Below are 14,393 nucleotides of genomic sequence, written 5' to 3'. Positions count from 1 at the left end.
GTCCAGCAGAGTGGCCTTCCCTGGCCCTAGAAGGCTGTTCACACAGTCTTATGGAGTCAGTTAGCAGCATGGATTTGCTTGGAGAAACGTCAACTGAGGGGTGACATGATAGAGGTTTACAAGATTATGCATGGGACAGAGAAGGTAGATAAAGAAGTACTTTTCTCCCTTTCTCACAATACGAGAATGTGTGGACATTCAATGAAATTGCTGAGGAGTTGGGTTAGAACGGATAAAAGGAAGTACTTCTTCACCCAAAGGGTGATTAACACATGGAATTCACTGCCACAAGAGGTGGTGGCGGCTACAAGCATATACAGCTTCAAGAGGGGATTGGATAAACATATGGAGCAGAGGACCATCAATGGCTATTAGCCATGGCGTATTGTTGGAACTCTCCGCTCTGTATTCTTGGTGCTTTGTGGGGGGCACAGTGGGAGGGCTTCTAGTAGTCCTGGCCCCACTGGTGGACCTCCTGATGGCCCTTGGTTTTTTTGGCACTGTGTGACACAGAATGTTGGACTGGATGGGCCATTGGCCTGATCCAACATGGCTTCTCTTATGTTCTTATGCCAAGAGGAGGCAAGACTCAGCACACAAAATGCAGTTATGTAAACACATGCTTTTGCTGAGATACAGGGCTTCCTGGCTGTGCCAACTTCAGGCCAGGAAGTAACTGCCTCCCAGCACAGCTGGACTCCTCTCGGAGCTCCATCTTGGAGAACCAAGAAGGGAATCAGATGGTCAAACCCGTTGGTATCGTTCGTGCACAGTGCCTCTCACAAGGGGTTAAATTGTGCAATGAGGAACTGCCTTCACCTCTCGTATGAATAAATTATGCAGATTATCTGCATAAATACCTGATTTTGCATGCCACTTATTTCAGTAACCACTGCTAAAGTGTTTGAGGCAGCTGGAAGGGATATGGCCTAGAGGAATAGTTGCATTAAAGGGACAGTAGAAAAATGTGTCTGAGTCTGTGCAGAAACATGAGATGTTTTGTTGTATGTGTCTTCAACCCGTTGAGAAGAGTGCCTGCTACTGCTGCGTGCATGGGCCAACAGCCTTCCTGCGTGCATGGCTAAAAACCTATGCTTGCAATGATAGAGCAGGTTTTGTTTTGTTTTTTGTTTTTTTTTAAAAAAAAAACACCCTGCAGTTCAGCTTACATTTATTGTTCATTCAATCTGAAATGGAAAGAATCTGTCACAACTGACACTCAGGTGCCTCAGCTGGTTACAAATCAATCAAATTTGGAATAAAGTTCAGCTCAGCTCTGGAACGATGTGGCATAAAGACACTTTGCAGATGCATTACTGGCAAAAATGACTGATCCTCTGTCCCATTCCTGTTCTTTCTAGAAGTTACTTCAGGCTACAGCTGCTCTGTTTCTAGGCAAGTTGAATGCCTTCTCCATGGCAGTAGTATGATTTAAGCCATCCAGCATGAGGCCAGTGGCAAAGTGCAGAAAACAATTAGACCAATCAGCTCATCTGTTCAAAGTCATTCCCCCTCTGCAGTCAGCTTCCAGGTTATTGCGGGGAGAGGAGTCTGCTGTATTTGGAATTTCAAGTAAGATTCAGGACATTTTCAAGAGGTCCTTTGACCTGTCTCAACTTGAAAAACATGACAAATTCCTTACTTTTTCTTAATACCCCACCTTCTAGTGTACAAAGTGATTCTAAGGTGTTGCTCAGTTGTGTCAAGTTGAATTTATTTCATCTCATTTTCACATGTGGATGTAGGGTTACAGCTTAAATCTAAATTCTAGAGAACTCAGCACTGAAAGGACTATGTGAACCTTCTGAAGCATAACAATTAAGATTCATTCAAAAGCTTCACATACTTTTGTCACAAGTTGACCGTTTGATTCAAAAACAATCACAAGTTGTGACAGTTTTCCCTCATAAACAAATCTGTTGCCTTTTCTTGTTTTGGGTAGCCCTTAAGGAGCATGTCTCTTTCCTTATTGTATAAATAACCTTTTATTATAAATTCTTTGTTGCACGAGGTTACTGATAGGTACCCTGTAGGCTTTTTCCCAAAATAAGGAACTGCCACTCAGATGAGGTTTGGTGATTTCAAATATTTTCCTCCAGAAATGCCATTTTAGATACAGAGTTAAACAGATTCCAGATTTATTTGAACAAATTGGCAGGGAAGGGAATTGATGTTTACATAGTTGTTAAGTTTTGGAATTGGTAGACAAGGTTAAAATGTATTTACATAATTGCATCATATGGTGTTTAGAGACTTAAGGCTGTTTTCCTTTCACTGAAGGTGTAACACTGCTCTTACTTTGATAGTACTTGCTCTAGTTTGCCTTGTTTCCTTTTGAATTTAATATTTGTCGGTCACACAAACTTGAGAATGTACTTAGCTTTATCCCTTTGTCTTAAAGACTATGGTTTTTCTACTAGACCCTTTTCTCTAGCAAGATGGGTATTATCTTCTCCTTAAGAGCAATAACCTGGACCAATTTTGCACTAGACCTTTAATCCTGGTTTAACTGTCTCCAAGCTTATATTCTACATTAAAATCATGGAATCATAGTTGATTTCTCTGATTCTAGTGTAGATTAGCCATCCTCCTCCAATCAGAGCGAGTTCCATGAGCTGTAAGTCGGTTCAGCTAGCTCACTTTCTTTCAAGCAGCACTGCCTATAAGCATGCATCTACTTGCTGTCCATCACAATTTTATTCAAAAAGCTGTTCACAAAACAATGTGTTAACTCTTATAAACAGCCTTGTAAGATTAGGTCAAAATCAGTATGACTTTCCAGTGAACTAGCAGAGGCCAGATTTGAATGCCAGCAGTTGAAACATCAAAAGAAGAGCCTCCATCAATAGAAACCCAGAATGTGTAGTGTGTGAAGTCAAGAGAAGCTGACCAGGTTATCACAGAAATGATAAGAGCAGATGAATGCCCCCAGGGAAAGATAAGTTGATGCAAATTTCTATCATCAAGCCTCTTGTACCTGCAGAGCCACAGGAGGCACTTTCCAACACAGGTAAGTCTACTGCTGTGCTGAGCTGTACTGCATTATGAACCTTGGTTCCTTGGCTCCAAGTCTACTGTCACTTTTGACCCATCCGTTTCAGTCTTCTGTAGGGCGTACACATTTGCATTCCTTGCTGTATGGCTGTGATATCAATGCATAAATTTGTCCCAATAGTAGGGAGATGCACTTCTTGACAACTTTTAAAAAGTAAGCATTCCTTCCTGCATGGGGGCTGGGGAGGGAGAAGAGGCCACAGCCGGTCATCCAAGCCAAGAGTGTCTCCGTTACCTCCTCTGTAACAACCAGAGAGTGAGGGAGATTTGCTCCCCTCTTCAGAATTCTTCCTGCTTTGGGAATTTCTTCCATGTGCAGGCTGCTCCAGTATACAGGAGCATGGAATGTTTTTGGGGGAAGCATGTCCCATCCCAGCATCCAACTGGGAACTCCCCTGATCAAAGGGCGGAATCCTCAGTGGTGAGGGCCTGCAGTGTGCTGGTTGCCAGGGAGCGCAGGGCAAAGGTGGGCACATCTGGCTTCAGGAGCAGGAAGAGCTGGTGCCGTCTCCTGTGGATGGCATAGGCCTTGTGTGTGGTGCTGACTATGTAGCAGTGCTGCGGGTGGTGTGAAAAACCGGCCTGGAACTCCTCCTGCAGAGGCACTGAGGGGAGGGGACAAGAGGGTTAGGAGAAGGGGTGGAATTCTAGCAGGAGCTCCTTTGTATATTAGGCCACACACCCCTGATGTATCCAATCCTCCAGGAGCTTACAATAAAGAGCCTTGCAAGCTCCTAGAGGATTGGCTACATCAGGGAGGTGTGGCCTAATATGCAAAGGAGCTCCTGCTAGAATTCCATCCCGGTTAGAAGGCTTAGTAGGATCAGAAGAGCATGTGCTGTGTGTCTATGAGCTTATCTGTAAAAATGCACATCGGCTCTTATTTCAGTCAGGTAGCCTCCCCCACCCCCCAAATTTCTACTTTTATCTTAGGTTAAAACCATTAGGATATTGCAGTTAAGAAGAAAAGAGAGAAAACAGCCCTTGTTTATCCTCTCCTATCAAGCTCTATTATGTGTGAAAGCCTGATAACAGGTCAGTGTGAAAGTACTTGGCAGTTTTTAAGAATCTTAGACTTTTTTGCTCACAATATAAACATGAAGGATGAAGCAGATGCTGCCAGGATAGGGTTGCCAGGTCCAGGTTGGGAAACTCCTGGAGATCTGGGCATACAGCCTGGAGAGGGAAGGGACCTCCGGAGGGTACAAGACCATAGAATCTACCCTTCAAAGCATCCATTTTCTCCAGGGAACTGATCTTTAGTCTGGAGATGAGCTGTAATTCCAGGAGATCCCCAAGTCCTACCTGAAGACTGGCATCACACTCACCTGTGCTCCCTTCTGACTTCTCAGAGGGAAAGTACAAAGAGATAGCTAAGGCGTAGAAAGAGCGGAGGGCACAGAGGCGACTCTTCAGGGACATCTCAGAACCTGCAGGAGGGAGGCAGAAGGCAAGGAGTCTTCTGAAAAACAGCCAGCTCACCTGCACACAGAAAGATAAGTCATACACATCTAATTTGTGGAATGGCTTAGGGCAGGGGTGGCCAGGCTGTGGCTCAGGAGCCACATGTGGCTCTTTTACACATTGTGTTCTCAAAGCCCCTGTCACCCCACCAGCTGACCTGGAGAATTGCATTTAAAGTTAAAGCTTTCTTTCCACCTCTCTCCCTATCTTCCCTCCCTTCCTGTCTTGCGGCTCCCAAACATCTGACATTCATGGTCTTATGGCTCTCAAATATCTGATGTTTATTCTATGTGGCTCTTATGTTAAGCAAGTTTGGCCACTCTTTTCTTAGGGTTTCTACTACAAAGTTTTTGGTGCCCATCGGAGAATGGGGAAGAGCTGTCTTTTCCTTTGTAGTGTGATTAAGCCCTACCTTCCGCCCAGGTGCCATGAGGTTGTACTGTGAAGAGACTTTTCCTCTGTTCTTGGTTGATCAACAATAACCTGTTGGTGATAAAGGAAGGGACAGTACAGTCTTGTAGTGGAGACGTAGGAGTGTTTAGATGGCACCCACTCTCTACAGGAGTTTGGATGCAACCAGCAGTTCTTAAGAGTGTCCTATCTAAGCGTAAGACTCACCCAAGGATGCCAGGGGCAAGAGACGTGCTTGGAGGGAGACAGCGAGGAGAGGCTCTGGCGGTCTGCTTCAGGAGATCCAGCAACGGTTGCCAAAACTGCTTCACTAGCTATGGGTATAAAGAGACTGCTAGCGACGACTGCTCCCGGGTGTGATGGACACTGGCCAGCTCTTGCCATTTATCTGCTGTAACCCAGGAAGGACTTTATACTTGCCTCTCCCTTTGATTCCCCTGTGCAGCAGGATAAGTAATATCCATTGTCCTATCTAGTATATTTTCATCCTCCAAGGAGCTTAAGGAGGAAATACATGGTTCTCCCCTCCCATTTAATCCTCACAACAGCCCTGAGAGGTAGGTTAACCCAGGAGACAGGAACTGGCCCATGATCACTGAGCAAACATTGTGGCAGAATGGAGGACCTGAACCCAGGTCTCCCAGCTCTGTCCGGCACTATGCCCTCAACACTGCACTGGTTCGCCTTTATAACTAATGGATGAGTCATTCCTAGATGTTGATTGGAGAGGTCAACGGGTTAACATTTAATGGCTCTTCCTTACCCAACAAGGCTACAAGGAAACAGGGAAGCTGCTTCATTTGCATTGATGTTGATATTCCACCCCCCCCCATCCCTCACCTCATCTGCAACATATTGTAAGGAAGGGCTTGGCCCACACAACAGCACCACCTCCAAACCAGGAACGAGCTGGAAAGTCAGGAATCGGTGAGGAACCTGTTGAAGAGAAAGGGAGAATGAAAATAGGAAGAGCCTGCTCCCCCTCCCACCTTCTTTCCTCCCAATCTATCTGTTTACTCACCGTAGGACTGCCGTGAGGAAGGTAAACAGGCAGGTCGCGGGAGGTGTGGGGGGGCAGTGTGCGCACCAGCCATACCAGCAGCATGGCCTCCTGGGCTGCAAGCTGCCACCACTGCTCCGTCGCACACAGCACGTGGCCCCCAGCAACCAGACTGCCAAACCGTGACTCAGCTGCACTGGCAAAAGCTTCCAGGCATTCCTGAATGGGGCAGGGAAGGAAACACTAAGGTTTGCCCACAAGCACACAAGTTCGAGATGTTCCAAGCACCCCCAGTGAAACAAAGCTATGTGTGAAGCCAAGTTTTTACCAATCATTGCTCTATATTAGCAAGCTCTTACCATGTTTCTCTTGACTTCTCTGTCAGTACAAGGAAAAAAAGGTTAGCTGGAGTGTATGTGGATGTATGTATGTGTGGCATGTGAAACTGTCTCATACCAAGACAGATCAATGATCTATCTTGGCCAGCATCTACTCTGTCAGATCTCAAGCAGAAGGCTTTCCCATCTGACCCTGTTGACTAGTGGGAGTGAACCTGAGATTTGCACGCAGAGCAGATGCTCTACTACTGAGACGCCACCCCTCCTCTTAAAGAAGAGAGCATCTAGTTTGCAAAGAGTGCTTGTGCAGAGTCCTCGCATTCTCCATTTTGTCCTCATAACAACCCTGTGAGATAGATTAGACAGAAAGAGACCAGGACTGTGAATGACCCAATGTCATTCAGCAAGGTTAGTGGCAGGACACAGACTTGTCTCACCAGGGCCAGCCCAACACTTCAAGCCAAAAGGTTAATTACCACAAACATAAGGGCCAAATAATATCCGATATACCAATACACATGTATTTATTAAATTAAACTAGATAAAAACAGATATAGAACTAATAGTAGCCTTAAAACAGGATAAAATCATACACAGGTATCAAGCAGAAAACGTGACCAAGGCCATATGTGTTTCACCCAATTCAGCCTTCCTCAGTGGTGAAATGTATATTTTGCACATTAGCTCCAGGTGGTACAATGAATACTGAAAACAGAACCAATTATGGTTTTATAAGAAATCTCAGTGACTCAAGGCAGGGATAAAATACAGAGGCCTCATTTCAAATACCTTCTGCCCTGGTCATATACTTGTATCTTCAATTATTTCTCTCTTGGTCCAAGGAAAGTATTTTTTACATGTAAGTTGGAGCCAATTCCACTGGAGAAGGCTAAATTGATAATATTTATATTTTATGTCTTTAATTGATATTATTTGGCCCTTATATTTATGGTAATTAACCTTTGGTTTCTTTTTTTCTTCCCCTCTTCTTGTTCCCAGCCCAGCACTTGAACCACAACACCACAGTGGCAGTTAGACTTCTGTTGCTTTAAGGTTCAGTTCTGGTGGGGCAGTGGAAGGTGATCCCTGACTTTACCCCCACCCAAGGTCTTCTTTTTCTGGAGTGTGTGTGTGTGGAGGGGGGAGCAGTTGTAACCTGTTGTGAAAAGCCACCCTCACCTGCAGGATGGCCCTGGAGGGCACCACAGCACACTCCACATAGTGGGTCAATTCAGCGCTGCATTTGCCAGGCTCCAGGAAGCTGTCAATCAATCTGTAACATGCCTAGAAAGGGGAGCACGATGTACATTTATTATTAAAACAGGTATCCAAAACTCACTCCCTCTCTCCAAACGCTTTGGAATAGAATTTAGGGGCGGCCAACGGTAGCTCTCCAGATGTTTTTTGCCTACAACTCCCATCAGCCCCAGCCATTGGCCATGCTGGCTGGGGCTGATGGGAGTTGTAGGCAAAATACATCTGGAGAGCTACCATTGGCCACCCCTGGAACAGATGACAAAAACAATTTGGGAAATTATTGGTTGATAAAACTGCAAAGGGAAATGGAGAAGCATCCTGCTAAGAAGTCTCTGCTCATCCCTCACCACTAATAGTTGGTCTAAATAAATACAGTCTTCTACATTGTAAAACACCCTTGCTTAGTCTCTGATAGATCCATGGGTGCCTGTGGAGGGGGGGAGGAGCAAGAACAGCACTTGCCCCACTTGTAGAATCCTAAATTCACTGATTTTTTTTCAGTGCAGTCTTAACCAATGTTCCCTCTAAGTTGCAGAATCTTTTGAGCAAAAATTCTACTTTGTGAGCTACTGGCATTAAAGTTGTAAGCTACATTAAAGTTGTGAGCTACTGCATAAATTAGTGTGCTCTGGGGACATCCTTCCTGAGCTAAAACAAAAATGTGTGAGATGGAGGCTGAAAATCTGTGAGCTAGCTCATGCTAACTCAGCTTAGAGGGAACACTGGTCTTAACACACATTTCCAGCTAGTCACCAAGAAGTCCGGCATGATTTCTGAGTGACCTGCACTTCTGCCTCCCTTGGATGGACCTTCTGAGAAAGGAGGCTCTAAAGCAGGTCTCAACAGAGGTGCTCTGTCATTCAGACTGTAGCAAAGACCCCTTCAATTGACCTGAAAGAGCAACACAGGCTGGAGCAGCAAGCGGTCTCTAAAACTATGGCTTAGCTCTTGATTCCATCCTGGCTGGGAAGCGTCCTCTACACTCCACCTTTCCATCTCTTAAATCCCAACAGGACCTACAGTCACTTTTGCTCTGACCTCCTGGTCTCTGGCAGGCCCTGGCCCACAACTTACCTTCAGGTCCTTCTTGAGACGTTCAATGTTGCGTGCATTCACCAGTTCCTCCAGGCCCAACACCAGCACCTGTAGCAAAACATACAACCATCTACTAAATCAGAAGGGGAAATTTCTTAAGGAAAAAGGGAACCGTCAGCTCCTTCAGAAGCTAAGCAAGTTTCTAACTCTGTATTCTTTAGGAGAGAGAACTTTTAGGTTGTCTAATACCCCAGGCACAAAGAGTGCATGCTTTTCTTACAGGGTGATTTATTTACAATGATCCAAATCCATGCTCACAATCACTAATGCAGACTTGAATCCCTGCTCCCTAACATGGTGCCCATGGGTACCTTCCAAGACCTTTCCTAGCACTCAGCAGTGTTTTTAGAAAGTGGGTAGGGCTTTTGCCCATCAGGGCTTCTGACCACCCACTGGAGATCTGATTGGCTATGTTGATAAAAATAATGTCTTATTCAGCAGAAGCTGCCGCTGCAGTATTGTTTTCATTCTCTCTTGTTGCTCTTTCCCAGTGTATTTTTAACATTACCTCTCTTCTGTCCTGCACTTGGGCTTTCTCTGTGTGGCTGTACCTCATCTTCGGCAGCCATTTTGTGATTGTGCCCACCACCCTCTGTTAAAATTCCAATGGTGCACTCAAGCTGGAAAAGGCTGGGTGACCCCTTAAGGTACAGCATGCACCAAAAGAACTGGAACACATCTACCCTTTCACCACCTCAACTGCAAGTCCAAAAGGATATGCCTTGGAGAACTGATTTTAAAAATGTAGTGAGCTATGGACTAATTAATATCTTGGGCTTAACAGGCTAGTTGGGAAAGGAGCTTGAAATCAAGAGTTAGGCCCTGGGAAAGGTAGCTGCTTTTAGGGAGTACAGCAAGGGTCACAGAAGAAAATGTTTATGAATCCCCATCCTGGTATAACTAGCTAGTCAGGATAGTGGCTTGCCTAGTAGCCTCCTAGCTTTTAAAAAAAACCCACTGGTTCGGGCTTCAGGCCTACAAAGTCATAGAAGCTTCTCTCTCTGAGAACTCAAGGTCATGTTGACTGCAGTTTCAGAGCAAGGTAAAGAGGAAATGGGAATCTTATACAGATGTCTGTGAAATCAAGGGGCTTGGAGATTTTAAGGCCAGGAATTGGGAGGGAGTTTCACCTAGATATTCCATCTCTTTAGGCAAGGACTCATGGTTGGGAGAAGGTGCCTTGCTTAACTGGCCTATGTGCAATTGCAGATTACATGGTCTCAGGCTAGAAATACAACTGATTGGTTAAAGCCACCTGGTTAGCAACACATATAATTGGCCAACTAGAGTCATACCAACGCAGATAGTTTGGTATAAAGGAAGATTCTTTATTAGGGTTTGTAGAATCTTTCGGGATCAAGTGCCGTGTTCTACTGGAGAAAGTTTTCCTTCCAGACGTTTCGTTCTCAGCTGTGGAGAACATCCTCAGTGGCGTTGCAGCCGGAGTAGGCGCTCAGACCTTCTTGGCTGCTGTGCATTGAGTGGGGCCACGGCTGCTGGAGAGCTGCTATTTGTAGGCTGGAGGGGGTGTGATGAAAGGGCAATTGGTTTGTGGATGTGCCCATTGTTTGGTGGGGCTTCCTGGAAGGGTAGTGATAAGGAAACTGGCTGTTGAATGTGACCATTGTTCTGTGTTAATTGCTGGGAAGGTTGGAAGGAGTTTGAAGATAAGGAAGATGGTTGTTGACTGTGCTGATTGTTCTGTGGGATTGTTCTGAGAACGAAACGTCTGGAAGGAAAACTTTCTCCAGTAGAACACGGCACTTGATCCCGAAAGATTCTACAAACCCTAATGATGTTACCAGCTGTGAAAACCTGAAATCTTTGAAGATTCTTTATTTTAGTCTGTGTTCTTTGTGTGAATTATACTGGCCTTTTGGCTATCTCAGGTTGGAGTCTTGCTGGCTTGAACAACTGCCTGGGACTTTGAAATTCAGTTCGGACTCAGTCTGGTCAGGTAACATCTGGAGTAGGGAACTGATGCTTGTAAAAGTGCCTTAGGTTAGATATTCAGCCTTTATTATTTTCTTGCTATCCACTGCTCTTATATTGTATATATCTGCATATTCCTTCAGCAACCCTTATTCATTATATTTTATGGTATTCTTAGGTTTGGAGGCTTCAACAGGGATCCAGTACTTTAGCATTTTATTGGCTATAGCTACCAGAGTAACTGTTTTTGGAATTCAGATTGCAAGTGTCTCACCTTACAGGGCTGACCTCTTGATTTCGACCTCAGGAGGGATGGAGATTCTGTGCCTTGGTCTCTTGCTGGCAAGTTAGTAAGGGGACTGGTGGTGGTTTGCTACTCTGGGGTTGTAAGGAGTCACTTGACCAGCACTTTGCTGTTTTGCTTCTTGCCAGCCTGTCACCCTTAAGGAATAACTTAACACCTTGTGCAAAGGCAGAAAGTTGGGTGTGTGTGTGGGGGGGTTCCCTTTCCTTTTTTGATAATTCAAAATGATCAGAAGCATTTCCAGGTATCAATGGTGATTTAACACCGAAGAGGATCTGCAGCTTTTACATGCAATGTTTAAAATAAAGGCTAAACTCATCACATAACTAATTTAGCTGCTCCCCTTTGAATGTTTGTCTCACCCACCAATGGAGTGGGGTTGCATTGTAAGCTCCTTTTACAGACAGAGGATGGAATGACATTCTATCACCCCGATTGCTCACCATGGCATTGAAGACATTCTCAAGGAGTCTCCCAAGGCTGAAGTCACTTGTACCTTCATCTGATGACAGGACAATGAGGGTGATGCTGGGAAATTAAACATAAAATGTAGAAAGAGAGAGGCACAGATGCCGGAATGCCATAGAATAGGGGTGCCCAATGGTAGCTCTCCAGATATTTTTGCCTACAACGCCCATCAGCCCCAGCCATTGGCCATGCTGGCTGGGGCTGTTGGGAGTTGTAGGCAAAAAACATCTGGAGAGCTACCATTGGCCACCCCTGCTGTAGAAGGCTCTGCCCACCCAGTGCTACAGCTTTCAACAGACACGTGTGTATTTCCAAAGACCTATCTCCCACTACAATGGCTAGCAATTTGTTTTGGCATTATCCTTATCTTGAAACAAGATACAAAAAACCTGAATAAGCCTTAATAATAGTATTTGAAAGTTGACAAGTCGCAGCCAACTCATGGCGACCCCAGCACCATAAGTTTTGAAGGCCAGAGATGGACAGATGGGTTTTTTGCCAAGCCTTTCTCCTCATAGCAATCCCTGTCTTCCTTGGTGGTATCCCATTCAAGTACTAAAGCTGATCCAGCTTAGCTTCCAAGCACTGATGAGATCAGGCTATTGGGCAATCAGGCTGCTCTAGCTATGTGTTTTGGAGAGGGGAATTTCATAGGAAGCAAAGAGAGCCCAAGCAACAGAAGGCCTCCTTTTAATTGCCTTTTTGTTTGCAGTCCGCTGTGCTCCATTGGTGTGGTCACTATGAGGTGGCATAGCTCTCTGCAACCAGAAAAGTGAGAGAACCCCCTGCCCTGGTTCTAACAAGGTCTCATTAGTTGTATAATATACAACCTCCAATATATGTCTTATGAGAACCGTTACATACTGCGGTAATGTGGGTGCTAATGAGAAGGAAGAGAGGCCAAGAAAATTGCCTGAGACCATTCTGCCTAATAACCCTCCCCCACAACCTTCTTAAAATGCATGTATTAAATAAAGACATCCAATATCCTGAGTATTAGCCAGGGACCTGATTGGTCTATATTTTTGTAGGCAAGGACCAAAACTTGAAATTGACTTTTTTAAAAAGCACAGAAACTGATATTTTTAGTATTCCCACTATTTGATGGCAACTACAAAAATGTAAAACCAGTTGATTATAATTTGCATACTAATGTGTACCCTCTGATCAGGTGATATCACTGCGATAGTTCTTGGAGCTCACCTGTTGTGGAACACTTTCCACACCACACGAGTGTTCTCTGTACAGGCAGCTGTCAGCAGGACATCCAAGTTGGAACCAAACATGTGAACCCCATTCAGGGAGCCAATCACAGAGAAGGGCAGCTAGGAAAAGAGCAGGTGAACATTATTATCATTTTTGCATGATTTATAACCCTTCTTGTTTATTAAGTGCTTCACAATTCTCATCACTTTCACCCCAATAGCAACCCAGAGTGAGTTCCACAACAGATATGCAGCTGCCACAGTTGAAACAGGATTCTTCACACTAGAAACACCAGAAACAATCTAACACACCCTTCTATTGAAAAGAAGGGGGACCTACTTATATGAAAGCTTCATATATTTATTAGTAGGCCAGACCGTTGGCCACTCAAGTATTGTCTACTCTGACTGGTAGCTACTCTCTCAAGTTGTTTCCTGAAATGATTTTAATTGGATAATCTATGCACTGTGCTGTACTAACTGCACAGATTGTTGAATCTAAATCTTTCTGCCAGTTGAATGTAACATTTACTGCATTCATTTACATTGAGCATGTGTCTCAGTGAGAAAGGCATATTATATTTAATGTAAATGAATAAAATGCATCTGACATGAGCTCTGGCTCACAGCTCATATCATATAAGTGTGCTGATGTTTAAATGTGCTACCAGCCTGTTTTATTGTTTCAGCTATGAAAAATCCTGTGGCACCTTAAAAATGAACAAATTTATTGTAGTAGAAGCTTCCTGTGAGTAAATATTTTAATTATTGGTTTATTGTATACTTGTTGGGGGGGGGGGGGAAACCACTTACCATGAATGATACATTAATCAAAATAAATGAATCAAGAACATACTAAAATATTTCAATTTATTTTGTGAGACAGAAGGTCAAAGTATTATCAAAGTGCTTTTCCAAGGGAAAGCAAAAGGTTGTAATAAGCGTGTCACACAGAGCACATCTCTTAACATACTGAAATAAAAGAAAGTTTAATATAAATGTAACTCCTGTTCTCTCTCTCTCTCTCGGCTTGACTTCAAGAACGAAGATTTAAGAAGGGTACTTAGAGCTCCTGTTCTAAGTACAGCAAAAGTGACCACTCTAAAAGTAGTCTGTATGTCTTTTACAAGTCAAAGGATTTAAGATGATGCAAAGCTCTTCCAGGTGGCTAGCTCTATTCATTTGAAGCAGCAATATAAATTAGTGGTACTTTAACTGCTAACAAAATGCATTCCCGAATGAGGTTTCCCGAATCACTTCACCAATGCATCAGTGAGCCAAGTGTAATCTCATTAAATAAAGTTTACACTAGAATTGTTACCGTTTAAGCGGTACGAATGGATTCTTGCTTCATAACACTATTTTCTTTGCAGTCACAGCACAACTCTATGCCTTTTAGGAACCTATATCCTATGCACATCAAGAAAGATCCCAGTGCTGAGCAAACAGGAAGCAAAAAAAAAAAATCTCATGAGGGAGACGGAAGCTGCAGCCATAACCCTCACCTGCTGCTTGACGGAGCCACCCCGGCTCCTGCAGTACAAGGGCACTCCGCTACTGGCTGTAAGGCACAGCAGGGTCATGGAGTCCCCTGTTTCTTCCCACATCTTCAGGCTGAAGAACTCCGCCGGCGGCTCCCCGCCCCGCTCTTTTAATTCTTGGAATGACCAACCACCGTTCCCTAATCTTTCCCCTGGCTCAGGGCTGCCATCTTGATCGCCCGCTGAACGCCGGGATTAACAAGCGGCACCATTGCCATGGTAACAAGCGCTCCTTAGTGGTTGGTTATTCTCTTGTTCAGCTTCTCCGCCCTTTCCATCGTCCCGCCTCTGGGAAGAAAGATGCTTGAAGGGGGCAGAACTAGT

General features: G+C 44.5%; 1 protein-coding gene across 1 annotated transcript; it reads right to left on the bottom strand.

Moving 5' to 3' along the window:
* Positions 1-1,154: 1,154 nt before the first annotated feature.
* On the bottom strand, positions 1,155-14,256 carry FUZ (fuzzy planar cell polarity protein). Its single transcript, XM_060256316.1, has 11 exons — positions 14,034-14,256; positions 12,527-12,648; positions 11,299-11,383; positions 8,599-8,667; positions 7,447-7,551; positions 5,951-6,148; positions 5,770-5,865; positions 5,137-5,243; positions 4,931-5,001; positions 4,383-4,484; positions 1,155-3,659 (listed from the first exon to the last, which is right to left on the bottom strand). The coding sequence occupies exons 1-11, from the start codon at positions 14,133-14,135 to the stop codon at positions 3,454-3,456; spliced, it is 1,263 nt and encodes a 420-aa protein (XP_060112299.1). The 5' UTR covers positions 14,136-14,256; the 3' UTR covers positions 1,155-3,453.
* Between the last annotated feature and the right edge of the window lie 137 nt (positions 14,257-14,393).

This window comes from Heteronotia binoei, chromosome 15, assembly GCF_032191835.1.
Source record: "Heteronotia binoei isolate CCM8104 ecotype False Entrance Well chromosome 15, APGP_CSIRO_Hbin_v1, whole genome shotgun sequence".
Lineage (NCBI taxonomy): Eukaryota > Metazoa > Chordata > Lepidosauria > Squamata > Gekkonidae > Heteronotia > Heteronotia binoei.
The sequence above is the reverse complement of the archived record's forward strand: the minus strand, read 5'-3'. Positions and strand labels throughout refer to the sequence as shown.

What these genes read in the sequence shown, in the direction of transcription:
- FUZ (XM_060256316.1), bottom strand. Translation starts at nt 14,135, where the DNA reads ATGTGGGAAGAAACAGGGGACTCCATGACCCTGCTGTGCCTTACAGCC. An exon ending in GTGGCTCCGTCAAGCAGCAG is followed by an intron (nt 12,649 to 14,033) that starts GTGAGGGTTATG and finishes CTCTTTTCCTAG; the next exon opens with CTGCCCTTCTCTGTGATTGG. An exon ending in TTCCTCACGGCAGTCCTACG is followed by an intron (nt 5,866 to 5,950) that starts GTGAGTAAACAG and finishes TCTCTTCAACAG; the next exon opens with GTTCCTCACCGATTCCTGAC.